General features: G+C 41.2%; 1 protein-coding gene across 1 annotated transcript in view; it reads left to right on the top strand.

Annotated features, from left to right (window-relative positions):
• The window catches only part of hdac5 (histone deacetylase 5), a 56,450-nt gene that overhangs the window by 20,910 nt on the left and 18,411 nt on the right, over positions 1 to 17,129 (top strand). The window contains exons 3-15 of the mRNA XM_073494089.1: positions 5,786 to 5,872; positions 7,386 to 7,642; positions 7,843 to 7,987; positions 8,112 to 8,217; positions 9,813 to 9,946; positions 12,407 to 12,538; positions 13,728 to 13,837; positions 14,881 to 14,997; positions 15,233 to 15,344; positions 15,504 to 15,617; positions 15,728 to 15,921; positions 16,004 to 16,122; positions 16,258 to 16,453. Coding sequence (XP_073350190.1) covers positions 5,786 to 5,872; positions 7,386 to 7,642; positions 7,843 to 7,987; positions 8,112 to 8,217; positions 9,813 to 9,946; positions 12,407 to 12,538; positions 13,728 to 13,837; positions 14,881 to 14,997; positions 15,233 to 15,344; positions 15,504 to 15,617; positions 15,728 to 15,921; positions 16,004 to 16,122; positions 16,258 to 16,453 — 1,823 coding nt within the window. The remainder of the gene's footprint in view (positions 1 to 5,785; positions 5,873 to 7,385; positions 7,643 to 7,842; positions 7,988 to 8,111; positions 8,218 to 9,812; positions 9,947 to 12,406; positions 12,539 to 13,727; positions 13,838 to 14,880; positions 14,998 to 15,232; positions 15,345 to 15,503; positions 15,618 to 15,727; positions 15,922 to 16,003; positions 16,123 to 16,257; positions 16,454 to 17,129) is intronic.

Below are 17,129 nucleotides of genomic sequence, written 5' to 3'. Positions count from 1 at the left end.
CTCTCTCTAAGCTTCTAATTTGTCCAAAGTACAAACAGCCATTATACTATTTTTACCTCACTCTCTCTCCTGCTCTGTCTTTTTCTTTCTACCCTCTGTCTCTCGCTCTCTCTCCTGGCTTTTTTTTTTTTTTAAGTGTTTTGCAGGGCTGATGTCATAGTGCCTATTTTCTTTTAGCAATGCAGAACGAACAAGACAGGGAGAGACAGAGAGCGAGAGAAGAGAAAAGAGGAATATTGGTTTCCAGAAATACCTCGCAGCAGTAGCAGCAGCAGCAGCAATGAGAAATGTGAGCGACAGAAAACATAGACTGGACTTCCAGCTACACACCTCTGTCTTCCCTCTTTGTGTTTTATGAACTGTTATCAGTGATTAGCAATGCAAAATATTTGCCAACAAGTACTGTAGCGTCTTTCTTTACAGCCGTAGATGATGAGTGTAAGCAGAGAGAACAGATGAAGGAGCAAAGAGAAAACTTAAGTTCACAGTCTTCACATCACTGCAGATTTATAAGCTGTGAAAACAACAGACGTTCTCCGCTAACTAGACCAGTTTTGTTTTTGGTTAGTCTCCATCTTTGTTGCTTGGTTCATATGTTTCTGCACTACGCTGTCCAGAGATCATGTGTCAGGTTTGAGCGTCTGTAGCTCGACTGCTTCCCTCTGTCTGTTCATGCTAACTGTTTAGTTCTTCTTCTTGTGTTTTCTTTTTTTTTTTTCAAACTAAGTGGACACATAAAACGTTTCCTGTGTAGCAGGAAAGAGGCTTTAGACAGTGAGTGTGTACAACAGCAAACAGCCTTTAATATCTGGATGCAGTCTGGATCACTGTCACTTTAAAGCAGGCACAGTCTCGTCAAAGGCAGAAGTTGTTGGAAAGAATTGGTGATGTCCAGTGGTCCAATCAAAAACATGACAGGCGATTGATCGATCAGTCAATCACTAGAACATTAATTGTTAACTATTTTGATAAATGACTCATTCATTTTCAAGCAAACATGATCAGAATGTGATAATTCCAGGTACTCAGATGTGATTACTCACTGCTTTTCTTGGGCTTACATTACAGTTAATTTGAATATTTTTTGTTTTTGGCCACTTGATGAAGTCACCTTGGGCTCTGTGACACTGGGATTACATTTTTCTAATGTTTTATAGACCAGAGTGGTGCACAGAGAACAAGCTCAACGTCAGAACCAAGGAGCTGATAGTTGATTTTAGAATAAAGGAGGCAAAGACACACACCGCTGTCTACATCAGAGGAGCTGAGGTGGACAGTTTTAGGTTCCTTGGAATTACCATCACTGAGATCCTATCTTGGTCATCGCACATCACCAGCCTGGTTAAAAAAAGTTCCTTGTTTAAAAAATGACAAGAAATGTACCTTGTACAATATATCGATTGATATAATTCAGCCGTTCTGGATTATTTCTGTTTCTATGTCTATGCTGAACATGTTACGAAGAGCTCAGTCTTTTGACAATGTTTCACCCAGGATGAATAAAGTTTATATCAGCCTACATGAGCTGCATTTTGTCCCATCTTTACCATATATGGGTAGTCTTTTCTCATGGTTAGGACTTCTTCCTGCTTCTAAAGCTTGTTTGACTCTGTTAGTGCTGATGACTTTGGTGATCCTCTGACTTTGTCCTCTAGTTCCACCATGAGGTCGATGTTTGTTATTTTGAGTGGAATGTGTTGACTAGAGGTGTTGCAATATAACGATATTGATGATATTGACGATATTGACGATAATTACAAATGAAATATTGACATAATGTTAATAATACACATATGATGATATAGACTAAATGAATCATCATTTCCGTTTCTTTTTGTTTTTACATTGTCATAGTAGGTGTCTATAATGCACTTTTAAAGCAGGTTGCCACACGCCATTAATCGGCTACTACCACAGCTACTGTAGCTACTACTGCTGCACAAAATAATAGATACAATAGATATCGCGATATCATCGTTATTGTAAATTGTTGCAGGCGTATAGAGTCTAACTAAACATGACTAGTACCAACATGGTACTTAATAATTTTCACCAACTATGCTAAGAAAAGCTTTTCTTTGGGATTTTAAATGCAAAATATGTATTTTCTACCTTTAGAGGTCTCTGAAACAAAATAATGAGAACAAAAGACACAGTTTGATGATATCATGAAGTAGCTACGGGTCGAATGTTGTCTTCATTGTTAAACATCTGTTTGACATGACACAGAAATCAAGTTCACAGAAAAGGTGATGTACTGTTTTATGTTATGTTTAGTCACATTCATTGACTTCTTTCCTCCCTCGCTGGCATTTACTGGGAAGTTACAGTGACAGACAGCCAAATGAAATGTTACCTTGAGTAAAATTACTTTTTTTCTCTGGGTTTGAGCATTGTTGGAAACTTTCTGGATAATGTAAGTAGACAACTAACAAAGTTCTAGTGGTTTTTAGACATTTTAATGCAGAAATGTTGCATATTATGTCTTTAAGTTCTCTGTGGTGCATGTTGGCACCAAGGTATAATCACCAGACTGTGTTCATTTCTTGCAGGATTCACTGACTGTCTGTCTTTCATTTCTTTTTGAAAGACATATGACTTACTGAAACGTTGCCTCTTTGTCAGACTGTATGTTAGTGTGTGTGTGTGTGTGTGTGCGTATTTACCAGACTATAAATGTCTTCAGTTTGACGTCAGACGCTGGCTGCTGTGGAATGCTGCTCTCTTGCCAAACAGACTGTTGTACACACACTCACAGACCGGTCTCTCACACACACACGTACACAGGGACACTGTGTGTGTTGTAGTTGAAGGGGAGACACGTGCGTCACAGTGAAACGCCAGAATATTTGTTTAGGTAATTTAGATGTGAGTGGCTGCACACATATGCACACACACGCACACGCACGCACACACACACAGCTTTGTTTATTCCCACCTCTCAGTTTTTGGACTTTTTAACCAACTTTTTCTTGACTGTGCTAACCAAACGGTCACAAACCAGCAAACCTGACACTGGAAAGCTTCTTCACGTGTGCATGAACGGGGAAAATAATCTTTTAAATCCACAAGATTTAGTCAGAAATAAATTCTGAGCTTGCACTGAGCTATGACAATGAATTTGAGAATAGCAGCTCCGTTACTTATTATATATGCAGTACATGTTTCTCTTCTGCATGTCAAAGGTCTGAAGTCAAAGGTCAGGCTGTGACGAAAGAAAATGTGAAATGGTGAAATCTTTCCTCCTCTAATTAGTCACAATCCTCGAGCACTGGGCTAATAGGCTTGTCCTTATTGTGGATGTGGGTGTTTGATTGGCTTGAAACCCACGTGATGCAAAAGCAGAGAGGGTGAGCCAAAGGATGGGTGGTGACCAATCAGGCAGAGTTTAGAGAGCTCATAGGTCGGACTCAACAGTAGGATAGTCCTAATTGGATTTCCTCTTTGGCCAGCAGACATCCCAACGTGTCTCAGCGTAGCATCTTCCAGGAAGTAGCCTGATCCAATAGATGGGGTCAGCTGAGGCCAGGAGAGAGCAGCCAACGGCTTGTGGCAGGTCATGGTCACTGCCCTGCTCAAGGGCACATTCATAGGTGCTGATCGTGATGGGACACTAAAATCCCCCACTCACCTCTTTCCCTCCTCCCTGGTCTGTCTCTATCAGGCAGCGCATTAACCTGTGGGCTCTCTGCTACCAACAGCCAACCTTTCTCTCCCTCTTTCTCTCTCTCTCTCTCACACACACACACACACACACAGACACACACACACACAAGTGATCATTGTAAGCTGATTGGAGCAGCTAAGCTCGTAGGAGCTTCCGATCTGAGTGGTGCAAATTCTTAGCATTGATGCGTATACATGGATATTGTAAAAGCCTAAATAACCACACACACAACCACACACCGTATGTTTTAATCCATCTGTATTTTTATGCATTTTCAAGTTTTGCATCAGAAAAACTGAATGGAAAGGCAGGAGATTTGAGAGATTTTTTTTAGGTGTATCGATACAAACAAAATTAAATAAAATGCAATGGAAACAGACTCAGTGAATAAATCATGACGCACATGAAATATGTGACTTAACATCAGATCTGTGTGGGGCGATGAGGAGACCTTCCTCACATTAATACGTGAAACAAGCCAAAATGCCATATTTCCGTCAGTGTTCCTCATTCTTTGTTTTAGGGAGTGCTACTGCATATGTGAAAAAAGTATGATAAAGCCTTTTGTGGCTCCAGAGGAAGCTGCATGTAATCTGATAAAATGCCTCCAGTGATGTCAGTGGCTGACTTCTGGGTAATTTGTATTGTGTGTAATATAGGCAGGTCTTGCAGTCCAATGGTCTATCATTTTACTCCTGTAACACTGTTATAGAAGTTATATATGGCCATTTAAAAACAAAATGATCAAAATCAATACAACAGAACTAGAGATATCACCTTCTTCATTCCACACATTCTTCTTCCTTTACAAAACCTGGTGCCTTCATTACCCACAATGCAATTAAGCCACTGAGTGGAGGCAATTTATCAGATTACATGCAGCTTCCTCTGAAGCCACAAACTGCTTTATACTACCTTTTTTTTTTTGCTCCCCTCTAACTACATCACCTTTTTGTGCCCCCTTCCTCTGCAGTGACTGGAGAGTTAATGCTACCAACTGTTGATATATGCCCAATTTCTAATATTTGCAGAACAGCAGGAAATAAAAAATGTGCATTTATTCACGTTTTCTTCTGCAACTTTCTGAAATTGGGTTGAACATGGGGCTACATTTAAAAGGAAACTTGACTGTAGAGAGTGTGTGATGAAGGCTAATCAGGATTGATATGTTTTGCAATTGTCAATGTTCCAAAACATACTTTGTTATTTAGGTCAGCATTTGTGCTGCAACTAACGATTATTTTCACTGCTGATTAATCTGCTGATTAATTTCATGATCAATTAATTAATCATTTAGTCCATAAAATGACGACAAAGAACAAAGTGAGCACAAAGTGTGCAGAGTCTTAAAATTGCTTGTTTTGTCAAACCAACAGACCAAAACCCAAAGACTATCATACTACTACCATTATAAATGACAAAGAGAAAAAGCAAATCCTTACATGTAAGAAGCTCGAACCACCAAATATTTAACGATATAATAATATGAAACGATTGATCGATTATCGAAATAGTTGGAAATGAATTTGTTTCGATCAGCAAATCGATCAATGAACTAACTGTTGCAGCTCCAGTCACCATCTAGTACTGAATAGGTTGAAGCTTTGATGGCATGGAAACCTTTGAAATGAATTCCTGCCTCAATGAGTTCACATATCTTTTATGACACAAGGTGAAAAGTCAGTTTATGCCACTCTGGTGCCTGAGGATCAATATTAATCTGTTATAATGATTAGCTCAAGTGGAGGCTACAAATCTAGATCAGTATAAGGTAGTGCATTTCTTTACTAATTAAGGGGAGGGACACCATTACTGTTTTAACATTAAACACTCATTTGTCCTCCGGCTGATCCTGCAATCCTCTTTTCTTTCTCTTTCCCTTTTTTAATTTTTTTTATTTGGCCATACAGCTATAAATAACAGCAGGCCTCTCTGATAATTTGTCTGGACCATGTTAACATTTTCAGCAGTGTCTTTTAGGCTAGCCACACTGAATTTAGTCTGGGCTAATGCCGAGGTAACACTGTGGTAATTCTAAGTCAGTGCTATCCATCGCTAGGCTCAACTAATCAATCATTCAGACTAATCAATCATTCTCTCTCTTCTTTGATCCTGCAGTGGTGGAGGTGAAGAGCAGCCTACCCTCGGGCATGCAGAGCCCAGTAGGAACAGCGAGCGAGCAGAGAGGAGGAGGTGGAGATACTGGTGAGTAGGGAGCCCTGTAGTCCTTGAGGGGGAGTTTCATGTCTCTGATTGGGGTTTGATTTGATGGGTGCCACCTGAAATGTCTCCTAAAAGTAGACCAGTTGACTGCCTTTTAGGTTTTGGGGTAACTTTTTAGGGTCTTTGGGTGTGTTCAAGAGTTACTTATAGGGGAACTGAACTGAAGTTTGAAAATATGCCTTAAATCACCTCTGTACTGTTGTCAGGCTGCCAAATCCTGTGCTGACTCCCCCTGCGATCTGAGGTCCCAGTCCACAAAAAAGTTTGGGCCACCGGCTCCACAGCACTATATTTAGTTCAGGGTCGGAATCCACACGCTGATATCACTGAGACATTACTAGAAGGATGTATCATCCATAGTCGGGCAGTAGCGTGTGCAGCGACAGTTATATGTATTGATCCTGACCTACACACTTACATAACTTGAGTTACATTCAGGTAACTTCTATTTAACCTTGTCTCATACTGAATAGTAGACTACTGGCATGCTAGCGTTTATTTATTAACTATGATAGTGAGTGATGGTAGTGAGCAGAAAACCAGAAGACTGTTGAGTCTTCCCCTCAACTCTCCCTCAATGTCGTCCTCTGGAGCCAGACCAACTCTAATTCGATCCAGACTAATTCAACTAGGAGTTCATGATAATGGGTTTGATATCTAAGCTTGTTTCAGGTTATTGAGAAAATGATTCTTGGGCCACTTAAGGGGTTCCACGGGTCTTTGAGAGTGTTAAGGTATCAGTCTCCTGAAACCCAGGTGCTTGTCGGATCATCCAGCCTGATCTGAAACACCCTCCTCCCTGGGGATTAGGGCTGTGTCTGACAATTGTTTCCATTGTTTCTGAATCTGCCAGTCTGCAAAGCTTTCCCACTTCATGAAGTGAAGCAACTTGACTATCAAGATCTTGTTTTGCTCTAGTGTGCAACAACATGTTTGCCTATATGGAAAGATTGTTGGAGAGTGTGGCCACTATCCCCATACTTGAATGATCATTGTGTCATATCGCTCGCTACCATAGAAAACCTTATGAAAAAAGCTTATTGAAAAACACTTTCTCCATCTGACGGGATCATAAAACACATTGTACAGAGTAGTCTATTTCAAGCAGACCTTGGCCTTCGGGCTTTGTGGCATCACGGAAGCCCTTTCAAATGACTCGGGTGACGTAGTTCTAGGCTGTAAGGGATCATTTCAAGGGGTCTTTTTTAGTGGTCCAGTAGTTTCACAATGGTTTCAGAAAGGTATAGTTGCTTTCCAAATTATAGGCAGCCAGTGTGTTAGTTTTCCCCCAGAGAAGCCAGTAATATAGAAAATAGAACATGACAATGTGATGCAAAGACAGACGAAGACATGATTTCAATAAAATATTCTATACTATCAGTCAAAAATACAAGACAGTTATGAAAGTTAAAACAAGCATACAAAATGGACAACAGACATCAACAATTGATCAGGATTAGTAACGCTGACTTCTTGTTCATTGTTCCATCACCAGGCGGGGGTCCGGCAGAAGGCCCAGGTGGAGGAGGAAGTGGAGGCCCAGTGGACCTGCGGACAGAGCCCAGGGTGGGGTCTCTTTCTGGGGGTGTGGCAGCGGTGGACACATCCCTGAGAGAGCAGCAGCTCCAGCAGGAACTTGTACTACTCAAACAGCAGCAGGAACTCCAGAAACAGCTGCTGTTTGCAGAGTTCCAGAAAAAACACGAAGTGCTCACAAGACAACATGAGGTGCAGCTGCAGGAACACCTGAAGGTAGCTAGTCAGGTTTGTCTCTGACTAGTCCACAGGAGACAAAGCTTCCTCTCACCTCTAGGATTCCATCTATCTAGGATCTCATACTCTCATTTCTCATCTGTTTGTTAACCAACCTGTCAGTGATACAGCTCGCCGGTTGGTTTATTTGTCACTAAGGTATGTATGTGTGTGTGTTTGTGTATATGTATGTGTGTAAGCAACAACAAGAGCTGTTGGCAGCAAAGCGGCAACAGGAGCTGGAGCAGAAGAGGAAACTAGAGCAACAAAGACACGAAGAGCAGGAGAAACACCGACTGGAGCAACAACTGCTGCTGCTGAGGAACAAAGAGAAAGGCAAAGAGAGTAGGTCACACCGCTGCTTTTACTATCACGCTCTGCACATGTTTGCTTTGTGTCTACAAGCTGCCCCTATAAAGACAGTAAAGTGTCCTGACTGCTGTCCTCTCCCCTCAATTTTATTTGGAAGGTGCCATTGCCAGTACAGAGGTAAAACTGAAGCTGCAGGAGTTCCTTCTCAATAAGAAAGAGCCTGGCATTGGCGGACTGAACCATTCCTTCTCCCCAAAGTGTTGGTGAGGGCTCAACCTGTCCCTGGACAGATCACTCGCATTATTGAAAGTGATGTCATTTTCTGAACTTACCGGGCTTTTTCTACTTGTTCTAATACTGCCTGTACCCACTTGTTAATAGATTTCACAATATTGGCATATATCATGTATCACGATATAACCTAAAATGATTACGATATGAGAAATGAGTTTGTCAAGTGAACTGTCAGGTGTCCTGTCCTGTCTCTACGTTGAGGAGCTTGAACAGTCTGTAGTCTGACCCAAGCAGCTTCAACACTCACTCAGTGTTCAACTGGGTTTCTAAACCAGGGCCCAAGTATCTCAAAACCACTTGTAGGAATCAAGCCCAAGTTAACACTCTGACCGCAAAGCAGGACTTCCAGCTGCATAACAGACATTACTGAAGGAGCTTCAGACTTAAAAAAATATGAGACTTGAAATTGAAATGCAGAAAATATGTGTAGCCTTCCTGTTAATAAGTAAATCATTTGTGAAACTAGTTACCAAGGTTATACTAGAAAAACCATGATGCCAAGACAAATAAATATCTGGTTCCCATAATCATATTTATCAATATTAAATTACATAGTACAAGTAAACATTTGTAATCAAACTCATGTGGTTTAAAAAGTATAGATGGATATACAGATTGAATAGATATACTGATTCAGATCCTGATACATGAATTGATAAGACATAACCAATAGTGACAATATTGCTGGTGTCCTTTTGAATTTCTGGCCTCTGAATAAGTTCCGTCTTATCTGAATAATATCCTGACATGCCAGATGGTTTGTCACACAGAACCATTTGGAAAAGTGCCGCTAGAAACGGTCTGGAAAGGGGTGGGCACTTTCAAAATATACTTGGCAGGGGATTGGACAAACGATTTGTCCATCACCATCTATCATAGGCCAACCTCTTTAGGAGCTGTCAAGATTGTTTTCAAACGAACAGTTGCTTCTCTCGATGGCCATCACACCAAATCCACGCCTGTAGATGCCAGTAGTTCTTCAAAGGAGGCTGATTGTTCCAAACTACTCAAGTGCATAGCTTGAAGCCTGGAAAGATGGATTTAGGAGATCACGTGATCCAGCTGGCTTGCAGGGTGATCTGAATAAGGTTGTAACACACATTTACATAGGCATTGGCTGACAACAAGCCATCTCTTTAAAAGAGTAACAAATGTAATGTATTCCATGTCTGAAACAGGCCTATAAATGACATGATGTCATGTCCAGTTTATTTCAACAGGAAATGTTTCACTTATCTTAAACATTACGAGAACATGACATGTTTAGGTGTTGGTCCTTGTGAAGTTTTTTCCTAAATCCATTTTGCACCGCGGTTCAGCAATAATAATCTGTCGAAGAAGAGACAAAGAAAATATTTCCACTCGCACAGTAACAGGAAATAACAGGAAAGGCATTCTAGGAAATGTAGGAAATGACTAATTGAAGAACAAGTATGCTAAGCAGGTCGACAGAAAATGACTTTACTGGGACACTTCATTACTTAATATTGTGACTGTTTTACCAGACAGCTCACTGGCTTTCCTCCTGTGTTCTTCATATGTGTATGTGTGTATGTGTCTGCAGGGGAGTCCAGCACACCTCCCTGGAGCAGGGCTCTCCTCCACAGAGTAACACCCCGGGAACTCCTCCCTCCTACAAACTGCCCCCACTTCTGGGGAACTACGAGGGCAAAGATGACTTCCCGCTGCGCAAGACAGGTAGGAGAGACACACTGAGATGGAAGGAGAGTGTGTTTGTGTGATTTGTCACTTGCCATGCAAAAGTAGTTTGACGAAGGACTATGCGGAGGTGGAGTGTGGTGCGTTTATGTATATGTGTGAGTCAGTGTGGGTCTGACTCATCAGGGAAGAGGTAGCCCAAACCTAGAGATAACACACACACACACACACACACACACAGAGTTTAAGATATAACTGATACCATTTGAAAGCATTTCTCTGAACATGTCCATGTGATGTCGAAGGTCAGGAAAAAACTGGCTGTGTGCCTACAGGAACCTGAATTGACTGTTGACTAAGCCCCGCCCCCGATGAGTTACTATTGCTATGTCTGTTAAGCTTTTAATTCAGTTCAATTCCATCCTGTTCCTGTTGTGTGCATTTTCAATTAGTGCATATGAAAAAGACACCAGAAATAGAAAACCAGAAAAAGATTTGATGCTTGGCTGAGGTGGAACTGTCAGTGCATTTGTAAAAACAACAAGGAAACAGTGAATAGATATTGTTGAACATATTGTTGCAAATTAGTACCGCCAAATGTTTGTAGTCGCCCAAATCTTATCATCATTGAAACTGTAGTGGTTGAATTCTCTTTTTTTAAATTTGTATTTTTTACATTTTAATCAAAATTCAGCTTAAAAGTTAACATTTTTAAATGTCATTTGTTCTCAGTCTGGATGGACAATAGACAATAGCAGGCTTCTTCTAGCCAATGACTACTAGTTTGGCCAGGTGAAATGACAACAGTCGCTGACAGCTGTAGTAATAATAAGCTAATGTTAGCTTCATGAGTTGGTTTAAGATGCCATAACTGGCTGACTTTGTAATGTTTCCAGCCAACGCTTTATTATACCAGAGTCTTAAAATATGCAGTTGATGGCTACGTATATGATGTTGTGCTGAAGACTATGGCATGTAGCTTCTGTCTCTGGAAAGTTAGCATTTTTACCAGTTGATGATCCGTGTAGACGACTTGGAAATAAACAGTGTTGTTCTTTTATAGAGTTAGCTATAGTCTTAGTATTTTAGTGCAGTGTGATAAGGCAAATGTAAGAATGCAACAAAAAGTCCAAAAGCATTAGCTCATTAACAGCTGCTGCTACCATTAGCCTCAGAGCTAACCTATGACATTGACTCTGATAGCATCTAGCAGTGGCTTCCACAGTGGTAAGCTACTATACAGTGGATGTGCTAGGCCAGAACAGTGCTTTTTAACTTGCTGTAGTTAATGATATGCAAAGTCTTGTCATTGGACACACAGTTTGGTTACTACTGTAGCTAGTAAGTTAGCTAGCCATACATGCTGTTGACATAATATAGCCGTAGCCATGTAGCAATGCAGCTCCAGTTCAGTGTGATATGAGTGACACTTAAGTGGGCCTTTTACCTGTTCAATCATCTCATCTGTTAAAAAGGAAGGATCTATTCTTTTCGCTAAGCTAAAGCTTCGGGCTACTGAGTGATATTTCCTCACATACTCAACAGCATTTGTCATCTGGGATGAATACACACTTGAAATTCCAAAAGGGCTTCTGAAGTTCAGCAGCAGAAATGATTTTTACAGAACACTTTACTTTACAGACATGGCCGACACATGTCAAAACAGACCGTCATCAGACCTTCTTTAGTGCGAAGTGGCACAATCAGATGAACCACTGTTAAACTAATTTGGATCTGTAGTTCTGTGGTCTTAGTATTAACATGTGTCCTTGGGTACTGTATCTAGGCCGCTGCAGTCTTACAGATGATAATGAAATTCTGATGGATTTATAGAAAAAAATACAGGTCTTGCTCGGCTGGATTTGTCATTTGCTGCCATGATGTCACACAGTCAAATAGTAACCGATAACAAAGCATCCAAGTATTTGTAGATCCCGGACTGCTGGATACTGTCCAGGCAGCTTAAACTAATAAAACCTGCATGCCTTTTCCTCTTCCTGCTCCTTGCCCTTAAACCTGACCTGTAGACCAAAGCTAGCTTAAAATACACTGACTGTAGCTGCTTATCTAGCAATCCCGCAAGCGAAGCCAAAATGTGAAGCCAGCCAAAATGTAATGTAGGCTTACCAGACAGCGTGTGCTCCTGTCCGCCCTGATAGTCTCCTGTTGGCAAATCACCGGGCACCTTTAATAACCCCACAAAATACTCCGCAAAACAAAACATTGCACTTCACAATAAAGCGAACAGAGATACAAAAAAAGTAATGACTTAATACTGTAACCTAAAAATGAAAACAACACAAGATCAAAAATTAAAAAAGGCAAAATAAATAATACACAAAAGCAACTACATCAACATAAAATGCATTTTCTTCTTTCAACCAATATTCCAAACAGACTGTACTATAACAAAGAAGGGTTGGTGATCGGTGGCTCCAAGCTGAGCAGGTTTCATTCATTCCCTCTTTCTTTCCTTGTCTGCCTGGGTCTCTGGACCAGTGTCGGAGCCGAACCTGAAGGTGCGTTCACGATTGAAGCAGAAGGTGGCAGAGAGGCGGAGTTCTCCACTCCTTCGCAGGAAGGATGGAACTATTATCAGCACCTTTAAGAAGAGAGCCATAGAGATATCAGGTGAACACACACACACACACACACACACACACACACACACACACACACACACACACACACACACGTATGTGCTTTACATACAGTACATGACAGTGGTTTCCTGAAAGAATTGCAAGTTCGAACAAAGAACTCAGTTATAGTGTTGCGTAGTGTGTGAACACTCATTGTGAATAAGGAAGGGATAATGTTATCAGGAATTAATTGCCTCTGCAAAGTCCTGATTATAGACACCTCCGAGGGCATTATCCCGCTTAAACCACGGTCACTTGCCAAAGAAAAAAACATTTGCGTATATTTTCGTGTGTTTTGCGATCAGTAATATTGCATAACATTTTTTCACAAGCGGTAACTCTGATTTGCTGGTAACACCTGAGAGTTATACTAATAGCTGAAACAATCCCATAAGGTTCTTTTGTAATGGAAATGTTGTTCACTACTCCAGTAAATATGACAGACCTTAGATATACCTTAGATTCAGAGCAATAAGAGATTGTTAGTCCGCTCAGCTCATTGAATCCTTCGGCTCAGCTATTAGCTGGATAGCTAACGTTATGCTTGTCACTGCCCCCAGATCAATAGAATATTTCACGAACAGATGACTGGCCGGCTGCAGCCCGAAGTATTGATTTTAATAGCAAATGGGATGTAGGAGGTTCGCTTGATATAGTACGCTCAGAGGGGACAACGCACACTAAGTCGGTTAACCCAGTGTTTACTCACTTTTGTTATAAGTTATCCATTACTTGTTATGGACAGTTCATCCACCGGACACTTAGGTTACCCATTTTTTCTATTTTCTACAGCCCTGACTGTAGGCTTCTTGTTGCAGCTTGTGTGTTACAAGCGCCACCTTGTGGTGTTCAGAGGATGATGCTCCGAAGAATTACACTTTATGTTGTAAATAAGATATTCAGATTTTTTTATTTTTTTAATTTATTTCAAACGTTGAGGAATCTGCAGTCAGCTGATGCCAATGCCGGTCATTTTAAATACAGGCTATAGCATATTATTGTAGAAGGATAAACAGGCAGCGTCACTGAAACTATTTGAGGATTAACTTCCGTGAATCAAAACTTAATTGACCATGACCCTGACCATGGTATAAATGGTATTCATAATACATGACACATTTTATGAATAAATTAAAGATTAATTCTGCTCGCTCTTTTTTTCTGTGCCTCTCGTCCAGTCTCCTCTCTCTGTAATAGCGCTCCAGGTTCAGGTCCCAGCAGTCCCAACAGTTCCAATTCGGCTATCGCCAACGGCAACACGGGATCGGTCCCCAACATACAGACTGAGGTGAGCACAAGGACACGCACTAACAATTAATGTGATGATTTAAAGTTATACTCACTGACTCATCCAGCACAGGTTTCGTTTTATCGCATTCATTTCTTCACATTGAACAAACAGCTTGAGTTTGCCACCTACAGTTTACTGTGGTTCAAGAACAGTCAAGTGAGTTCATTGTACATGTTCAAATAAACCAAAGTGCTTTATAGAGAAAATGCCTTAGCCTTCCAGAACTTGACATCCTCAAGTCAGCTTAGAGGAGACTGAGGATCATGTGTTTCACCTGATTTAAAGGGGGAACTATAGCTGCATGTTGTCAGCTTTACAAGGAGAAGGAATTATCTATTTTCTGAAAAACAGATCCAACAGAAACACATAAAATGCAAAGTAAATTGGGCCTTATATAGAACCTTGGAGTACACCACAAGTGACAGTAGCAGATAAGGATGACATTTATAGGTTTTCATTATAGATTGAATTCTGGGTATAACTTTATCACATTACTTCCTCAAGAAGGCTGCGGAATTATGTCCACTGAGCAAGTAGTGGCCTACAAACCGTACAAAACTCATATTGAGTTTGTCATTTTCATTATTTTACATAACACAGAACATCATTTCTGGAAAGTAGAATGCATATTTTAACAGGGATAACAAACCTTGTAAATGTGAGCTGATAAACATGGTAATTTATCCCAATGTGTGAGGATGAACTTTTATATTTTCCTTGAAGTCTAAAGTGGGGTTCAAACAGAAAGTGGGGTAAAACAGCTGGACAGTTTTGGTTATTTGCAGATGTGTTTGATAGGGGTATCAGATAATTATTAAATATGCATGTAAGTAATGAGCAGTAAATAATGAGCTACTAGAAAGAGGATTCAGTTAGTGAAATGAGTTGATTTCTGAGAGATGCTTACAGTAGATGTTAAAAACAATGGGTACGATAGCAACTTAGATAAATCTACAAACAACCCTCTCAAATACTGCTAACATTTTACATAGCAAGACACCTAAACTAACCAGTCTGTCTGTGTGTCTGTCTGTCTGCAGCTGAGATCTCTCCATCAGACACTGGGGGCTGATGGGACATTGAGTCCTTTGAATCTCTACACCTCGCCCTCCTTGCCGAATATCTCCTTGGGCCTCCCTGCCAACACACACATCACGGTGGGTCAGCAAACATGCACAAAAACAAATACTCGCACATAAAGACATACAATATATATTCTATTTTTTCATTACTGTAGCAGTTGATTTGTGATGAATGAGTTTTACAAGCTGGGTCAAAAGGTGTCACCTGACCTGCAGCCTTGCCACTGGCCAATACAGAAATTACCATACCAGTGATTGTGAGGTTGGGGCCTTGAGCCTGTGTGGTAACCATGGTAATGCCCCTGTACAGCCTAACCAGAAGCTGTCCAACCAGCAAGAGGCTGAGCGTCAAGCCATCCAGTCACTGCGCGGGGGCGGAGCTTTAACAGGGAAGTTTCTCTCCACATCCTCCCTACCTGCAGGTAAGCTCTACCACAGCTCATTATTTGAGTTATTATAGTTTAATTGTTACACATTAAATACATTTGTATGTAAGTACATGATGCAATGTCATTTATTATTGAGGAAAACATGTAATTACTTTTGAAATGTATTGGATTTTTAATAATGTTTATTTACAGGGGTGGGGCATGATGTGGAGACACCACCCCCCAGCTCTCATTCTGCTCATTCCTCGTTACTGCAACATGTACTACTGCTGGAGCAGGCCAGACAACAGACTGCTATGCTAGCTGGTAACCACACTCATACATAAGTACACTAAAGATTATGCTAACATCTACAGTAGTGTCCACTCATAGTATCCAACTCATTGTCTTTCTGCTATCACCCTCCAACAACCTAGTCCCCATGTACAGCCAGTCACCGCTGGTTACGGCAGAGAGGGGTGTGTCCGGTGGCATGCGGACGGTCAACAAACTGCCTCGCCATCGGCCCTTGGCTCGGACCCAGAGTGCACCTTTGCCCCAGTCTCCCCAAGCCTTGCAGCAGCTGGTGGTCCAACAGCAACACCAGCACTTCCTGGAGAAACACTACAAGGTACACACACACACACACACACAAACACACACACCCTTTCATTCACACGCGTTCACACACTAACTTTACCTTGTGTGTGTAGATGCTATCAAAGGGGGCAGAACTTCCCAGGCCGCCACCCACCCACCCAGAGGAGACAGAGGAGGAGTTGACAGAGACCAGTGACATGCAGGAGGATGACGCAGGGACAAGCCTTCACAGGTGTGGCATTTCTGACAAATGCCAGTCAGTCATTCATAGTGGCTGATTGATCTTTATATCTGATATCTATATATGGTATGCATTATACGTATATGTTATTGTTTTTAAGTCCGCCCTGTATTTCTGACCAATCAGGCTTCAGAAGGAAGGTTCCGATGACAGCACACCTTCCTCTGAGCGACTTGGTGTGCATGTAAAGGGTGAGGAGGAATATGGGGCTGTGCACGTGAAAGGGGAGAGTACCGAGAGCGAGCTGGATGAAGAGGAAGAGGACGAAGACGTCATCCACTTGAGGGAGGGTGACGAAGAAGAGAGGGGGGGCTACTCCCAGGTTAGTGTGTGAACGCAATGCTACTCTATGCAGAGACTGAATGTGCTGCAGTCTGCTTCACATTAAAAGGTCCCAGTGGCTCTCGGTAGCTCCATTTACTCTGCACATCCACTTTTATTCTAAGATACTGATTCTCAGCCAGGGGTACTTGCATCTGTTGGGTACACTGGTAGGGCAGGTTTAGTTATTAGCAATTGATAATTACTAATTGTAATTATTAAAAATGATAATACAATTATCAATATTCATAATTACAGGGCACCACCCTGGAATCAGGGACCAATGACCAAAGTGGAAAGAAATTCCAAAAGAAGGTTGTTCACTTTAAATGTAAATAGTTATAAAATATTTAAAATTAAAGGAACGGGAAAGGAAATGAAGCCGAGCACTGACCATCACAACTGGCTGTTTTCATCAAATATATGCACAAATAATGACAAAGAACTGCTCTGCACAATATAATAGAATTTATTTAACCTTAAAAATATTGATCAATAATCAATATACTATAACAAACAAACATCATTATTCAACTCCAGCTACAGCAGGTGTGTGTGTAGGTGTGGGTTAGTAGAGAGGAGACAGAGAGAAGAAAAAAGAGCTAACGCTTGGCACATAGCAAGGAGGACGACCCACCGTGGAGAGACACAATACTTGCCTTTCTATCACTCAGAGG

Source organism: Pagrus major, chromosome 23, assembly GCF_040436345.1.
Source record: "Pagrus major chromosome 23, Pma_NU_1.0".
NCBI classification, from domain to species: domain Eukaryota; kingdom Metazoa; phylum Chordata; class Actinopteri; order Spariformes; family Sparidae; genus Pagrus; species Pagrus major.
The sequence above is the reverse complement of the archived record's forward strand: the minus strand, read 5'-3'. Positions and strand labels throughout refer to the sequence as shown.